This window comes from Corvus cornix, chromosome 2, assembly GCF_000738735.6.
Source record: "Corvus cornix cornix isolate S_Up_H32 chromosome 2, ASM73873v5, whole genome shotgun sequence".
NCBI lineage: Eukaryota > Metazoa > Chordata > Aves > Passeriformes > Corvidae > Corvus > Corvus cornix.
In genome coordinates this window covers 131,224,285-131,240,159 of record NC_046333.1, presented here as the reverse complement: position 1 = coordinate 131,240,159, position 15,875 = coordinate 131,224,285, and the positions used below count along the sequence as shown (strand labels likewise).

At 54.4% G+C, this 15,875-nt stretch overlaps 1 protein-coding gene across 1 annotated transcript; it reads left to right on the top strand.

Annotated features, from left to right (window-relative positions):
* Nucleotides 1-449: 449 nt before the first annotated feature.
* Nucleotides 450-11,394, top strand: GDF6 (growth differentiation factor 6). The gene is given in 3 exon segments (XM_039550257.1): nt 450-872; nt 10,458-10,532; nt 10,535-11,394. Coding segments are annotated over 3 exon segments (1,203 nt in total). The 5' UTR covers nt 450-535; the 3' UTR covers nt 11,326-11,394.
* Nucleotides 11,395-15,875: the final 4,481 nt, after the last annotated feature.

Below are 15,875 nucleotides of genomic sequence, written 5' to 3'. Positions count from 1 at the left end.
ACTGTCCGCCACATTCTCCTTCTTTTAAGACCCCTGCTTTGTGCCAAGCTTCCAGGCACATGGCCACGGGAATACAGAGAGCCTCAAGCAAAATCATTAGCTTCGCATGAGTCTGCCCCCACTCAGCACTGGAGAACCTGTGAGGCACCTGAACACATGACAGCTCCGGTGGGTTGATGAGAAGCGGTACCCGAGAGGTGGCAGCAAGACGCGCGGCATCTCTCTCCGGCCCTCGTGCCCACCTCCCGCGTGAAGCACACAGCGAGGAGGGAGCAGAGGGACCCCCAAGCACCCGACCGCGGGGTGTCCCGCCCCGCCGCGGACCGCCCCGCGGGGCGGGCTGGGTGCCCCCACAGGGCGGTGCGCGGCGGGGCGGTACCCACGGGGCGGGGCGGGCGGCTGCGGGCTGAGCCCGCCCGGGTGCAGTCGCCGCTCCGCGCCACGCCGCCGCGCAGTCCCCGCGCCGCTCCGTGGGCCGCCGGAGCCGCACGTCGGGCCGCCCTCCTCTTCCTCCTCACCGCCGCCGCCTCTCGCTATGAATGCACGCCGGGCCCTGCTCTCCGCCGCCTTGCTCGCCAGCCTCCTCTGGGATTTACCTTGCTGCCTCCCGGCTTCCCTCCCTGCCTCCTCGGAGCTCGCCGCCTCTTCCAAAGGTGGTCGCAGCCGCAGAGTGCCGCGGTCCCCACGGGAGAACCGCCCGCGGCAAGGGGGACACGCCATCGGCAGGGCGCTCCCACGGGCGGAACCCCACGAGTACATGCTGTCTCTGTTCAGGACTTACTCTATCGCGGAGAAACTGGGCATCAACGCCAGCTTTTTTCAGTCGTCCAAATCCGCCAACACCATCACTAGTTTTGTAGACAGGGGACGAGGTAAGTTCTGCCCCCCCTCGCTCCTCACGGTCCCCCCGGGGCTGCGGGTGCCGCTTCCCGCGGCTCTCCATGGTACGAGGCTGCCGTCCCGCGGAGCCTGGTGCTGGGGAGGTGGGGAGCGCGCTGCAGTGGTCACCGGTGCTGTTCCCCGCCCCGGTATTGCAGGAAAGTGCAGATGTGTCGGTAAATTGGGAGTCGCGTTGTTTTATTTTAAAGCAAACGGCCCCGCGGCGTTGAACCCGAGCCGCGGCAGCCCTAAGTGCTGCGTGCGAGAAACACGAGTGTTCCTCCCCGAATCGTCATGGGGTGGTGGAAAACACGCCCCAGCTTTGCAAGGCGGAATTTGGGTATAAATTCAACCTTGGAAAAAAAAAATTAAATATCGCTCTTCTGGTTTCTTTCCGCCCGCCGGAGAAAGGGCGGCTCTTACGACACGGCTGCACGGCAAAAAGTTTAAACTGACCGAGGGCAATCATCTGCTGCCTGAGGCTGCTCTCGCCTCGGGTCCCGTTATCGGGCTTACCTGGAAGAGCCCCCGCCCCGTCCGAGCGCGCTGGGACTGGGACCCTCCGGCTCCGCTTGCGGGGGCAGCGTGCAGCCCAGGTACCTCCCGGTACCGGGACTCAGCGAGGGGCTGCCGGACTTGACGTCTGCTCCGGAGCCGCGTCCTTTGAGCCCTGTGTGGGGTTGGTCCTCACGCACCCCCGGGCCCCGGGGTTGGCAGCGGGGCCCTCTACCCCGGGCCGCAGATCTTCCCGGGCAGCGTCGGTGCCGGGGGGCTCCCGGGACCCCTCCGTGACCTGCAGCCCTGGCCGGGGCCCTCCTTTGCTTTTCTCTCGTTGTATCGCTCGTACCCGGGGCCACGGGTGCACGTTTCTCGTCGATCCAGAGTCAAATTTCCCTTCCATAAAAACGCCCCCCCCCCCCGCCCCTTTTATTCCTCCCCTTTTTTCGTTACCCTGGTTGTAAACCATTAAGAACAGACTAATTAACAGGTTCTTAATGAAGATTGTGCTTTCGTTCCTCCCCCTCTCCCACATCTGAAGACCCTCCCCTCCGTCCGCGTCTCCCCGGGCACTGGTGTACCTGCCGGTGCCGGGACCCGGGGCAGCTCGCCGCCCTCCCGCCGTGTCCCAGCCGTTTTAGGGCAAAACAGAGCGCCGGGGAAATCACACGGCTCCCTGGAGGTACAGGAGCCGATCGCCCCAAACCGAACCGAACCGAACCGAACCCGAACTGACCCCCTTCACCGCCTCCCCGCGCCGGAAGCCTCTCCCCGCCCACGGCACCCAAGGCTCAACCCCTTGCCCCATCGCTACCCCTGGCTTGGGGGATTCTTTTCCGCCGAGGGAGCTCGGGGGGGCTCTTCGCCTCCCGCATCGGTGCCCGTCGCGCCCCTTCCCACGTGGAAGGATGCGTGGAAGCGCCCACAGTATGTGCCCCTCGCGGTCGGAAACGCGCAGAGGTTTTCGAGGGGAAAGGGGACACGGGGTTTTGCTCTCCGCCTTCACTTTATGGGGGTTGTTTTCTTCGTTGCGGGGGTGGGGGGAAGAGGACTCGCTTTCTAGAAATATGGTTTCGAAAACTCAGCCGTCAGAAAGGAGCTGGACCGCTCCCCCTTGACGGAGAGGAAACGGGGCACTAACTCTGCGAGCCGCAGGAAATGGAGCCGCGTTCGATATCATCTTATTCTTGATAACCAGAAGAAAGACAGTTAATTTAACAAATTTAGCTCATCTCGCTGCATGTGAGATTCTACCTCGGGGGAAGTGATTTGCTAACAGAAGTCCTGGTTTGATTAAGGAAAAGCCTCACTTTTCCCCATTGATTTTGATTTGATGTGTCACAGGCTGTGACCTTCTGCTGGACCTTCTGAGGGTTGCTTAGCATCAAGCCACTGATTGGAGTATTTCAACTCAGTGATCTAATTGAGTGTTCATGTCATAACATATCAAATATTGTCTAGTCTCCCATAATGAAGTGGACCAGCCAATGGCACATCACCAAAAAACTTCAAGAGAGCTTCCGTTCCTCTGAAGTGGTAGCTATTTTACTGCCCACCTCCCCGTGGGCTCCTAGCCCAGTTAATTGGCGAGCTGGAGTTGTGCTGATGATGAACAGTCTTTGCTCAGAGAAAGCGGGGAAGGGGGGACAGATTTTCTGTCAATTCATTTGCAGACAGTATAGCCGCCCAAATTGACCCAATTAGATGGGCTGCTCTTCGCCTAAGATGCAGCTCCGGGGGGGTATGACGGTGGCCGTCCCACCTGCCGCACGCCATCCTGCATGGCAGCATTTCGGGGGGACAGAAGCCAGCAGAGGAGCGGGAAGCAACTTTTAATCCTGCCGAGAAATACTCTTCCCGTACGAGGCGGGCTGCGGTGCCTGCGTGTCCATGAGAGCGGCCGGCGGGGCTGCTCGGCGCTCGGCTCTGACCGGCAGCAGCTCCCGGCCGCAGCAATCCCAAGCCCGCCGGTCCCACCGCCCTCAGAGGCTGCGGGCAGAGCATTTCGGTGCAGACACCGACAGCCGCTCCCCTTTGAGTCGTTTCTTCCCTTCCCGCTTGAAGCTAATAAGATCGTTTTCAGGGTAGCTCGAGAGGGAGTGAAGCCACGCTACCGCTTAATACATACATAATTTTCCCCCCATCGGTAGAAAAAGAGAGGAGAAAGGGGGGAAAGAGTTTGCGCTTCCCCCCTCTCCACCCCCTCCCGCCCCCCACTCGCTCCCCCTTGTTACGGTCGCAAGATCAGACAGGACCTAGCTGAATGTAGGAAAATTACTGTTGGCACATGAAGTAACTCATTAAAACGCAGATGGTGCTCTCACTGGCCTCAGGACCCCCAGCATTGGAACTCCACAGTAAGGCAGGACAATTAGGAGCTGCAAGGACTCCACCAGGCAGGAAAAAAAAAAAAAAAAAAAAAAAAAAAGGAGGGAGCGGGAGGGAGCTGGAGAAGGGAGCTGTAAACAAGCAATTCCAAAGCTACGCGGCACGACTGGGAGCAAATCGAAAACAAAAAAGAAATAGCCGGGGTGCAAGGGAGCGCGATTTTCGGAAGGATCTCCCGTGGGAAGGGATTGCCACGAGTGGCTGCTGCCAGTGTCCCTCGCCTCTCGCTTTTGTGTCTGCAGAGCTGCGCGCAGCACCGGGACCACGGCAGGGCTCCCGCATACGAAATGCGGCAGTCCGCGCCTAAGGGACGGGGAAATCGAAATAGGTCGAGATCTTCTCCTTTTTCCCTCCCCGTTTTCTTTGTGCAGTTTCGCGTTCCAATTGGGAGGCAGCTGATTCGCATGGGCAGGAATCCGAATATCGTTATTTTGGTCTTGCCATGAGGGTCGTGAGGGTGGTGAATAGAGGGCTAGGACGAAAGGGGGATCCCGTGTGCAGAAACTGAAAATGGCCCGGCCGTGCATGTGGCAAACGAAAAGAGTGTAAATCCCACTTGAAGTTCATCTAGTACAACATATTTATGCAAAACAGCGGGTTTCTGGGTGGACCGAAAGCTGCAATGTAGTGTAATCTGTGCAGCGCCTTTGCCCAGGCAGTGTTGTCGTTGGCAGAAGGAAAATGAAATATAAACAGGGAAGTATTTTAATGGGAAAGGAGGGAATTCACAACTGTTAATTATTTGGTGACCTTGTATTCGATTTGTTTGAGCCCCTTATAAAAACACTAATGCAGACCAGACGGCCGGAGCGCGGCAGCGAGCTGCCGCTCCACATCCCCGCCGTGCACCCGGGAAAGGAGCGAGCGGCCCGGCCCGGCCCGGCCCGGCGGGGCCTCCGCGCCCGCGGAGCCGGTGGCGCGGGGGCGGGCGGGGCGTGCGCGGCGGCTCCGCGTGCCGGGAGGTGTTTCGGGGGTTGCTGTTTTATCCCCCGCGCCGCGGGAGCTGCGGGAGGGAGCGGAGCGCAGGGCCGGGGCGCAGGCAGAGCTGGGCGCCGGCGGCGTGGAGCGCAGCGTCCCCTCGGCGGCTGGGGCTGCACCTCTCTCCTTTTCCCAGTGAAAATGGGGGCTGTCGGCGGGGGGAGTATTTTTAAATTTATCTTTCGTTTGTTTGTTGTCCCTTGAGAAGGCGCGGGGGCTTGCGCACGCAGCGCCGCGGGACGGGAGGGCGGTCCGGGGAAGCGGCGCCGGGAGCTCCGTGGATTAGGCAGCTCGGCTGGGCGGTGCGCGGCCGCGGAGCCGCTCTGCTAACGGGACGAGTAATTAACACCTATCAAACCATTCCGGTGGCTCATTTCGGACATGGTCCTGATTTTTTTCGTTATTATTATTATTATTATTATTTTTTAATCCAGAAATCCTCCCGAGGGGCTTGCTAAGAGGCTGCATTTGATTTTTTTGAGGGGGGGACACGGGGGAGACGGATGACCGAGCCCTCCACCTCGGAGCTGTGGAGTTTCCGCCGCCCGCGGGGAGATGCTGTGCCGCAGCTGGGCTGGCCTCAACCGGCAGCCGAGTGGCCCGCGGGGAGAAAATCCGGCGCAGGCCGGGGCCACTCGGCGCTGGGCACGGTTGCGGGCGCGCCTCGCCCTCCTCATTTACTTCCTCCCTTCATAGTGGAAAAAAACCCCAAAACGGTCGATCGGAGAAAACTCTCCTTTCCTTGCAATCTCGGGGCAGGCTGAAACTGAGGTTAGGAGTCCTCCCGTGCCTGAAGTCTGATTTATGAGCGAAAGAGGACGTTTCAGTCTTTGCTAGTTATGGCCAGATCTGTATGCTCTGTTGCTGTATCTTAGCGCTTCCACATATATCGCTCAGAAATATCCTCCAAAGCGTCCCCTCGCTTCATTTCTTAGCTCCAAGAACTGGGAATATTCAGGCCGATTTTCTCAACACGAATAATTTCGGAGGAATTATTTCTCCTCCGTCAAAGTATTTCGGGTAGCGTAACCGCCGCAAATGGGGAAAGGGAAAGATACTGGGTTAAGGTCTGTTACAGCAGGTAGAAATTCCCCAAGGAAGCTCCTCTGCGCCTCGGCGCATCTCCCGGGGCGATGCCGACAGCCGAGGGCCCGGAGCCTTGCGGGATGTCCCGTCGGTGTTGCAGCGGTCCCTCTGAGCCCGAGGGCCGAGAGTTGCTCGTGGGAAGCGGGGAGGTGGCGGAGAGTGGGGCAAGGGCAGGCAGCCTTCCCGGAGCAGGTACGGTACAGCGGTGATCAAAGGTACATCACAGCCAGGTGCCTCCTCGCTCCGAGGAGGAAAAAAAAAAAAAAAAAAAAGGAGGAAGCAGCCCTCCAACAGCTAGTTAGCGTTTTTGGCAGGACTGGGGATTCGTCCGAGGAAGGTGTGGTCTTTCTCGGTTACTCGATAGCGAAGTGAACGATACATTTAAATCTAGTCACTCGGTGTAATAAAAAACCGCGGCGAGGCCGGCGCTGGGAGATGTGGAATTGAAACCCGGAAAAATACCACACATGGAGAGTCAGCCCCTTGTTTCCAGCTTGGGTAATGCTCCTAAAGAAATACCTGTCAGCCTTGCTACTCTGCAGACAACGTGTGGGCAGACCTTCGCAATTAGGGACAATATATGTTTTAATTTCCAGATTATTGTTGTGCGAGTGTCTGCAAAGTGTCTTTAAACTAAAAATGTGCTTTTGGTTTGCAAGTTTAAATATGGCTTGAAAGAGAATTTGGGAATGGGAAAATTCTTCTTGAATGTGGTTTGGGTATAATTTGCAGTGATGTAAAGTTAAGATCTGAGCCCTGATGAATTGGCTGGGAGCCCAGTACCTGATCTGCCATGAAAAGCGAAACTTTGTGTAGCCTTCGTTAACCCCCGTCTCTCCTCAAAGCCCAGACTGCGGCGAGAAAGCGACCCGGTAAGCGGGAGAGGCTTCACACAGGGAATTGAGGGAAACGTCCCAACCCAGTCATTCATTTGGCTTCGGAGATGCTGAAACCGCAGCCACCGCACCGCGGAGAAAAGCGTGGGGGAAGGCGGGCTGGGGCCCGGCGCAGCCCCCCCGGCCCGGCCCTGCCCTCCCGCCTGCCGGAGCACCGGGCACGCCGCTGCCCGAGCGTCTCGGGAGGGGCAGAGCGGAGTGGGGCTGCTCTCTCCCCCCGCCACTGACACATCCTTAAATTTTAGGTAGACCTACTCCTGCCTTCTGTCCCTCCTTCCCGCTCCTAATATTTTTTTTTTTCCCGAAAAAAAGAATAAACTACGCGGAGTCGAAATAGAACTAATACTCACTGCGGAACTAACATTCATCTACATTAACGTTACAAATAAAAACACACCTCCCCGGTGCATTTTCTGCAGTGTGGCTTTCCCCGGTCCAGCAGGGATGACTTTGCTGTTCTCACCAAGTATTTCGGTAACGGGAATATCTGTAAGGATACCTTCAACTGGCCTGAGAAAAAGGCAGATCTCGAGCTGGCTGTTAGAAATCCCGGGTTGCACCCCAGTCGCTCCTGGGGTTTAAAGAAAAACTGAAGAGGACAAGCCCCTCTCCTTATGTACTGCTCACAGGGAGAGAGAGGGACGGCCAGGGTGTCTCCACGCCGTCTCTGCTGCCGCTCTTTGTGTGTCGGCAAGGCAGCAGCTTCGCTGGAACAAAGGGTCCCCAACCTAGACCCGTCTCTCCCCGTTTTGTGGAGGTTCCGGAGGTCCCGCTTTCCCTCCCCGCCCTCTGCTGCTTTTCCCACCCTCTCGACTGCGCTGGGAGCGAGCCAGTACTGGTTTAGGATTATGTATTCATCTGGAATTATTAGGTTACAAGAGTGAATAAATAGCGTTTATCTGATCGGATTCAAAGCTGCTCATTTGAAACAACCGGCAGCCCTGCCCCTTTCCCTGCCCTCCCGAGAGAGGCACGGGAGCCGGCAGCCGCCTGAGCCAGTGGGACTTTTCCAGCACAGAGTTTCGGTGCTGTTGAAACCCGTCTCAGAGATTCGCTTGACCGGGGACACATTTGTCTGCAAATCTGCCGTGTCCCCAGCGTGCCATGCCACCGAGCAACCCGGACCAGCCGTGCAACGCCCCAAACCCTCAAACTGGAGTCTCAAATTTGCTGCTTGGGGAGCATCCCTGAGCAAGCCTTTTGGCACCCACAGTGCCGGAGCTGGTTGCCTCCCGCACCGCCGTGTGACAGGGTCTGCAAACCCTTTAAAGCCCATTTTCAGCAGCCAGGACATGCGGGGAATTCAGCCTCCCCCCGCTTCCCTCCCGTCATACCTGCATGCCTGGATGTTACCCCTGAATGGGATTTCCTGTGCCGCGGCAGGCCACCTGCGTGATGGTTCCTCGGGAAGGGGAGAGGCGCTTCGTGTCCCCGCCATCCCTCGGGAAAGGGCTACCCTTTCCCTGAAAGCTAAGTCTGCTGGGCAGTGCTGCCTTGCTCCTGCACCCCGGCAGAGATGTGGGGGACCCCAGGACCGTGGTGCTGGCCAAGAATAGGACAAGGAGGAGCTTGTGTGTGGGGTGTCTTCTCCGGAGGGACAGCGGCCTGGAGACAGCACTCTCCTCATCCCCACGCCATGGCGACTGGGAGTATCAAAGACAGCGAGCATCTCTCTTCGAAACCAAGTATGACACCCGCCTCTCCATCCCCTAAGCAACGAGAGCTATTAAAAGCGAATCTGTGCCCAGGCCCGGCTCTGCCCACACCCCGAAGCTGGGGATAGGGGCAGGGGAAGGCGCTGATCTAGTTTCCTCGACAGTCGCTGGAGCCCTTGAACGAAGGTGTGAGGCATCTCGGCAGGGCCAGGAGATCTGCCTGTGCCCTGTCGCATGCCCGGGTATCTGACAGTTGTGGGACGCAGAAAAAAACCCCAAAGACGACGAGAAAGGGGAGAAGGAGGAGGAGGACCTGCGCTTTCTTACCGGAGGGATGGGCATCCTCTTCTGTCTGAAGTTTCCGGGATCCCCTTGAAGGAGGGGGCAATGATACCAGAGATCTCCTGAGCTATTGGACCCTCCTCCCGCAACCAAGTGCACCTCAGCCCCTGGCCCCGACGGCCCGCGCCTGTGAAGGGGAGAATTACCCCCACGCCTCCCCAAAACCCACAAGAGACTCATGGACCGAATCCTGGTCTGTACTTGCAGTGCTGATGAAACTCTAGGCACCTCTAGGCAGGTCCCGGTGGGTTTCACTTTTATTTTCAGCAGCTCCAGAGAGCATCTGTTGTCGTCACCTGGGCTGTGACGATATTCTTCGGGCTCTGCGCGTGTTTTTTCAGTCTCCTCCCGCCCTCCCCGAGCGGGGTGCACGACCGGGCTGGCTCTTGCCCCTCGCTGGGGAAAGAGCAGCCCCATCGAGAGCAAACAGACAAGCCTGAAGTGGGAGGCGGAGGCGGGGATGCGAAAGGCCTGGGTTCAAATTCTCCGGGATGCCTGAAGGGCCTGACCCATTCCGCATCGCTCCCGCCGGCGAGCAGCCCCGGGGAGGCGGGGAAGATCCGGCTCTGGAATTCCCTCTCCCTGCTGACTCCTCGTGCCACGCCGGGCGGGGGAGGGACCGCGGCCATGCTCCGGCCGCCTGGCCCGGGCGCAGGGCAGGTGTGCGGGGCCCGGCGAGCGCCCAGCTCCGCAGCCTGGGATGCCGAGTGGGTGCGCGGCGCGGTCCGGGCGGGCGACGGAGCCTCCCACGGCGGCTCCCTGCGGGGCGGGGGGGGGACGCGCTCGGCAGGCAGCCAGGCTCCGCCGCAGGATCCTGTGGCCTGGCTGCGGGGCAGGTCTTTTCCCCAGCAATTCCCGCTATCCCTGCTGCACTCCACGCTCCATCTCCCTGCTAACGTCTAGGGGAACACGCAGCGATGCAGGGCAACTGTCGAATGTGTTAATCCGCACTGATTAACTGCACGTTAATCCGCATTGATTTTTACATCGCCGTGGTCCGTCTGAAGGTTTTGGTTTGCATAAATCATCCCCTTGTCTCTCCTGCCCCGCAGGAGGTTCCCCGAGACCTGTCAGGTAGAGCCGAGGTTGTGAAACATACTGATTAGGAACCGCAATGACCTTTGATATCGATAAATAACAGGCGGGTGTATATTTCTTTAGTCTCTGTTTCTACCCCCGGGGCGGGCTGATTTTGGAAAAGCGGTGAGGGGCTGCTAAACAGAGGCTCCAGTGGCACTTTTACAATAGAAATCTACACAAGCTTTACTGGCTTCTGGGGAAACACAGGGGCTTTGGGAATTTTTGTATTTGAGGGGTTGTAAACATTTTATTGGAAAGCAGCTCAGGGGAATCTGGTTTGCTTTCTACTCTGCACTTTGTACATCGATGTGTCAAAAAAGAAGTCCAGGTTTTTCTCAGAGAAGAACAGATACGTGTATATGGGGCTGATAGGCAGAGGATGTGGATGGAGTAGGGTCTGCCTCTAGCGCTGGAGACCTGTCTCCTATCTGGTGAGGGTCTTTCCATACTTCCTTTCCTTTCCATATTCTTCCCTTCTCCTTCTTTCTTCTCTCCCTACCCTCCCCCGGTCCCGGTCAGGCTGGGGGTGGGGGGTGAGGTGGGCAGGAGCGGCCCCGGCCGGGCAAGCCGGCGGTGCTCCCTCCCTTCCGCGCCTCAGAGACCTCTCGGCAGATCCCCCCGAGCGCAACTGACTGTAATTATTTTTATCTCGCAGACGATCTCTCGCCCGCTCCCTTGAGGCGGCAGCAGTATGTGTTTGATGTGTCGACCCTCTCGGAGACGGAGGAGCTCGTGGGGCCGAGCTGCGGCTGTTCCGCCGGGCCCCCCGCGGCCGCCCGCCGCCCGCCGCCCCGCTGCACGTGCAGCTCTCCGCCTGCCTCTCGCCGCGCCCGCTGGACTCCCGCGCCCTGGACCCGCGAGCGGCCTCGTCCGCCGGCTGGGAGGTGTTCGACGTGCGGCAGGGCCTGCGGGAGCAGCGTCCCTGGAAGCGCTTGTGCCTGGAGCTGCGGGCCTCGGCGGACCGCGGGCCGCGGCGCTGGCTCGACCTGCGGGGCCTGGGCTTTGCGCGCCGGCCGCGGCCGCCGCAGGAGCGGGCGCTGCTGGTGGTCTTCACCCGCGCCCGGCGGCGGAGCTTCCTCGGGGAGCTGCGCGCCGAGCTGGGCGCACCCCCGCCGCCGCCGCCCGCTGCCCGCCGCCCGCCGGCCCGGCGCCAGCGCCGCACCGCCTTCGCCAGCCGGCACGGCAAGCGGCACGGCAAGAAGTCCCGGCTGCGCTGCAGCAAGAAGCCGCTGCACGTCAACTTCAAGGAGCTGGGCTGGGACGACTGGATCATCGCCCCGCTGGAATACGAGGCCCACCACTGCGAGGGGGTCTGCGACTTCCCGCTGCGCTCCCACCTGGAGCCTACAAACCACGCCATCATCCAGACCCTCATGAACTCCATGGACCCCGGCTCCACGCCGCCCAGCTGCTGCGTCCCCACCAAACTGACCCCCATCAGCATCCTCTACATCGACGCGGGCAACAACGTGGTGTACAAGCAGTACGAGGACATGGTGGTGGAGTCCTGCGGCTGCAGGTAGCGGGCGGGACGCCCCTCGGCGGCAGCTGGGTCTGCGTCTGGCGGAGGTGCGGCGGCAGCGGCGAGCGGGGCCCCGTCCCGCGCCCGGCCGAGCGCGGCTGGGGCCGAGGGGACCGGCGGAGGGGCGGGCGGCGGCCCGGCGCCGGGGTTCCGCGGCGGCTGCCCGCGGTGGTGGCGGGGCCTGCGGGGGCTGCGGCAGCGGCGGCCCGCGGCTGCCGGCAGGGAAGGGCGAGCGGGCCCGGCAGGCGGCGAGGCCCCCGCCCGGTCCCTTCCCCGCTCCCCTCTCCTCCCCCGAGGTTTATCTGGCGATCTATCCTCCTCCCTCCAAAGGTGAAGGCAATTTACCAAGTACAAAAAGAGTCGGGGGAGGGAGAGGGAGCAGACTGATCCCTCTCTCTGAAGTTGCTCTGAAGAGGGCTGTTTCATTTCTGCCCTCTCTCTTTCACATTCCTGCAAGCTTACCAGCCAGAAATAGCCTACGGCCCCCCCCCCTCCCCCCCACCCCAAGGGAAAAAAAAAGAAAGAGAAAAGGAGAAAAAAAAAATCAAGAATTGCTTAAGATTGTAATTACCAGCTAGGTTTTATTTTAAGACAGCAAAGAAAAACTGTGAAGAGCGAAGTGTTGCAGAAAGCACAACCGGGGTGGATTGGAAAGGAAGCTCCTTCGGGTCTCACGAAGAGTGCAAGGATGCCATTGCCAGGTCTCTGGGTAGCTCTGTCTCGGCAGCCCTCGCAACTTGCAGCAGTATTATACGCAAATGTTGTGCTGGAAAAGGCGTTTTCTGTAAGAGTTCTGTTTCTTTCCCACCTTTGGTCTCAGCTGTGGCCTCACCTGAGGAAAGTGCACTTCAAAGCTATGCCTAGCCCTTTCTTAATGTAATTATTATGTTCGTAGTTTCAGGCTTTTCCCCACCGATTTCTAGAATTGTTGGCTTATCTGGTTTTGCAGAGCTACAAACTTGTGGAAAAAAAAGTAAAAAAGAGAAGAGAATAATAATATAAAATGCTAATAAAAAGACTCGACCAGGAGCATTAATTTAAAATGCACATTTTGCTTTGGATGCACTGTTGTTCATATAAAAGTTGTAAATATTTGTTTATTTAAACAGACTGAAAAGTGCAAAATGGAGATGAACAACATGCATTTCTTTTTTAATGTACAAAACATGATATGCACTCGAAATGTTATAATTTCTAATATTTTTAAAAGTTTATATTTGAGTTGTACAGAATTAAGCATTAATCAAATATTTCATCCTTACTTAACATTATCATTTCCTTAAGATATTATTACAAGATTTAAAGTCTGCGCTAATAATGGAGAAAAGATTTTTTTTTTACTGTCTACCTCAATATAATGCAAGTATTTACAACTCTAAAGTTATCTGAGGTAAATTAATATTCAGAACATTTTTACAATACACCTTTACTGGACGATACTACAACTATTATTGTATTATTAAACATTCTTTTTTCCAAAAAGTCAGCTTGCTTTTATATGTTCTATTATTTGTTTAAGTAATTCTGAATTCTCAAGTAAATATTGGCTCTAATTCTTAAATGCTGCAGAGTTGAGTTGGATCAAGTGCCACTTGAAGGCGTGCCTAAAGCCATTCCTCCTGTCTGAAGACTTTTTGTACTCTCACAAGATCTCTAGTTTCATCTTTGGTATATGCCAGTGGCATAAAGCTGCATTATGTTTTTATGCATTTTATGCAATGATTATTGTAAGTGGGAGAATGCATTAAGGGGAAAAATTCAGGCAAGCGTTTGTAAATCTCATCTGTACTGGGGACATTAATATACACTGTATGATGATGATGATAAGCAAAAGACAATGAATGTTTTATAAATGATATTTATTTTGATGCAATGGGTAATATATTTATTAAATATTTCCTGGCTATCTCTTAGATAATGAAGAACTATTCAATGAGTAGCTGTTTCAGAAAGAGAAGGATCCTCTCTCAGTGGTGTGTGCAGAGGTGGTACAGGCAGCTTGGGGGCTTTGAGCCCCACTCTCAGGGAAAAAAATAAAAGCCTCATCTTATATGCAGAAGGGCTGAAAGAGCTGCTCACCTTGTGGAATGTGTTTGAAAACAAGGTTCCTTTCATGGAAAGTGGATTTTTTTTGCCATATCACAAGATCTGATCCCACACATTTTTCTCTGACCAGTTTTCACTTCCCTGGACTGGTGCTTGAACAAAGGAGTGCAGAATCGGGCCCGAGTGTTTGAATAGCAGCAGCTAGGAGACCTGTAGAGGACTTCAGCCTTACAGTTGGTACAACTGCCAGAGGAATATTGCTTTCAGTACGTAATAGTGTTTCAAGTTCATTACTAATAGTAGATTTGGAAATTATAGGTTTAAAAAGGGCTTCGGTTTTAAAGCCAGATTCATCATGTGCAGTTCTGACTGGTGTGGACTTTGGTTGCTGTTCTGACCACACCAGTTCAATCTTCTGCTATGGATCAAGCCTCTACTCTCTTTATGAGGTAAAGAATGGGCAAATGATGGCCAACAAGGTGCAATATACTCTTTGAGGAAAGGTAAATGAGATACATAAGACATTGTCAACTGGAAATGAACATGATGTAAAAATCCGAAATTTTACAAAATTCTCAGCTAGAGAAGGCTGAATGAATCATCCCTATATTTTGCTGTCTATTGAGCAAATGAATTATTGTGTGTACAGACAATGCTTTGGCTTAAACCATACACTGAGATTTTCAATGCAATTTCCTTTCCATGTAAAAACCAATATCGCTTCTGTTGCAAGCCCATTCATCACACACTTGGTGGCAAGCTGCGCTGTCACTGAGTTGTCCTTTCTGCTCCGCCACAGACATGGCTTTGGGGAGCTTCATCACACAAAGTTCAACTGTGGGAGGCCTCAGAAAACTTCCATCAAAGGAAGTCATTAAAGAGGCAATGTTTTTCTGTCCTGGATGTACAGTGTAGTGCAGTTTGTACCTTCTATGTTAGCTGACTTTTTGGTGATGTCTTTAATGGCCAGAAAAGGTTTGACAGCCCTTTGTCCCAGATGTCTATGGTTGGTAATCTCCAATAGAAGTGAGAGAACCTGAAAAAAAGCAAATATAGTTAGAAACTGCAGGATCTGCTTTGGAGGCACGCCTTTTGGATTTTGCTTACTGAAAGAAAACACTGGCCTTTTTGAGCGTGTGCTCTGCATGCTATAGCTAATATAATATTATCTGAGCCCATTTTGGCAAGCCTGCTATTCCTGAAGATGGGATCTCTTCTCACTTCCTTTTTAAGGTCTGCAGTATTCTTTTGCACAAACCTGAAAAGGAGCAATATGGTGCTGAGAGGGAGAAGTGAATAGGAACTGCAAAGCTGATCAATGGTCTTCTTTCCTTGTACTTCTCTTCCTCTCTCCTACCCTCCCCCAAGAGATAACCAGTAAATTGAAAATGTAGCAAAAAATACCTGTAATTATTTTTTCAGCTTTTTTACTACAAATACTGCAAGCCTTTGTTACAGAGAAATCCAAATATGGAAATGCAGTGGATGCACAGCTCGGATCTCTTTGTCCTGCCAAAGTAATATGAAGTTTCTTTTCCATTTCTCAACTCCCCATGCTCAAAATCACATTTAAAAAGGGGAAATTATTTCTTTTATTATGTTGCTGGCCAGAAGAGGGAGCAGAATCTATGAAATAGTGGGAATAGACAACAAGGGACAGAAGACAGCTGAAGTTGGTCTGGCTGATGGTGTGATACTTATCAGCAGACATTACACAATTCATCCATCACACTGGCTGTGCTGCTCAAGCACAAGAAAACCACTGACTCATCTTTGAAGTATAGATATGCTTTGGAACAAATTCTGAGTACATGAATGAAAAATCCAGCATGGGACTTAAGCCCTTACTTTATAAGTAAGCTCCTTTTTGGACCACAGAGTACCTCTTACATTTATTTGTGGGTGGGGTGTATTTTTTAATTTTTTTTTTTTGTGGAGAAAATAGCTGGAAATTCCCATGAAGAGCAGATCCTGTCTTCCTCCTTGTTATCTCCATGTAGATGAGAAGTTGGTCTGTTTACTGCATTTATAAAATAAGCATGTTTATTTTTAACAACTCAGTGTTTAACCTCAAATTTCATTTGAGCTGATCACATTGTATGAAACATCTTCCTTCATAGCCTCTTATCTTTGCTTCGGAAGCGCATCTGAAGCCTTGAGGAAGTCGAGTGAACTTCAGCCTTGTCAATCATTCAGAGGCTGGGCAGCAGGACAGCAGATATCAATAATGTGTAATTTGTTCTCTCACATAGCAGCCATGTGCTGTAAAGGAGTATACTCCCCTAGAGCAGGGTCTTCTTGTCAGCATTCAGCTATATTGTGTGATTAGATTTCCAAATATTTGTTCTTGTTTCTTTGCAGTGTCAGACCCATTGTAAACTGAGGATGTTCCAGCTGTTCATAACTGTGAGGGAGGAGAATCAACATATTGTCCCTGCTACACTCATCATCTGCCTATTCCTTGATGACTGCAGCCTTGCAAAGTACCACTGTCTTAGTTAATAT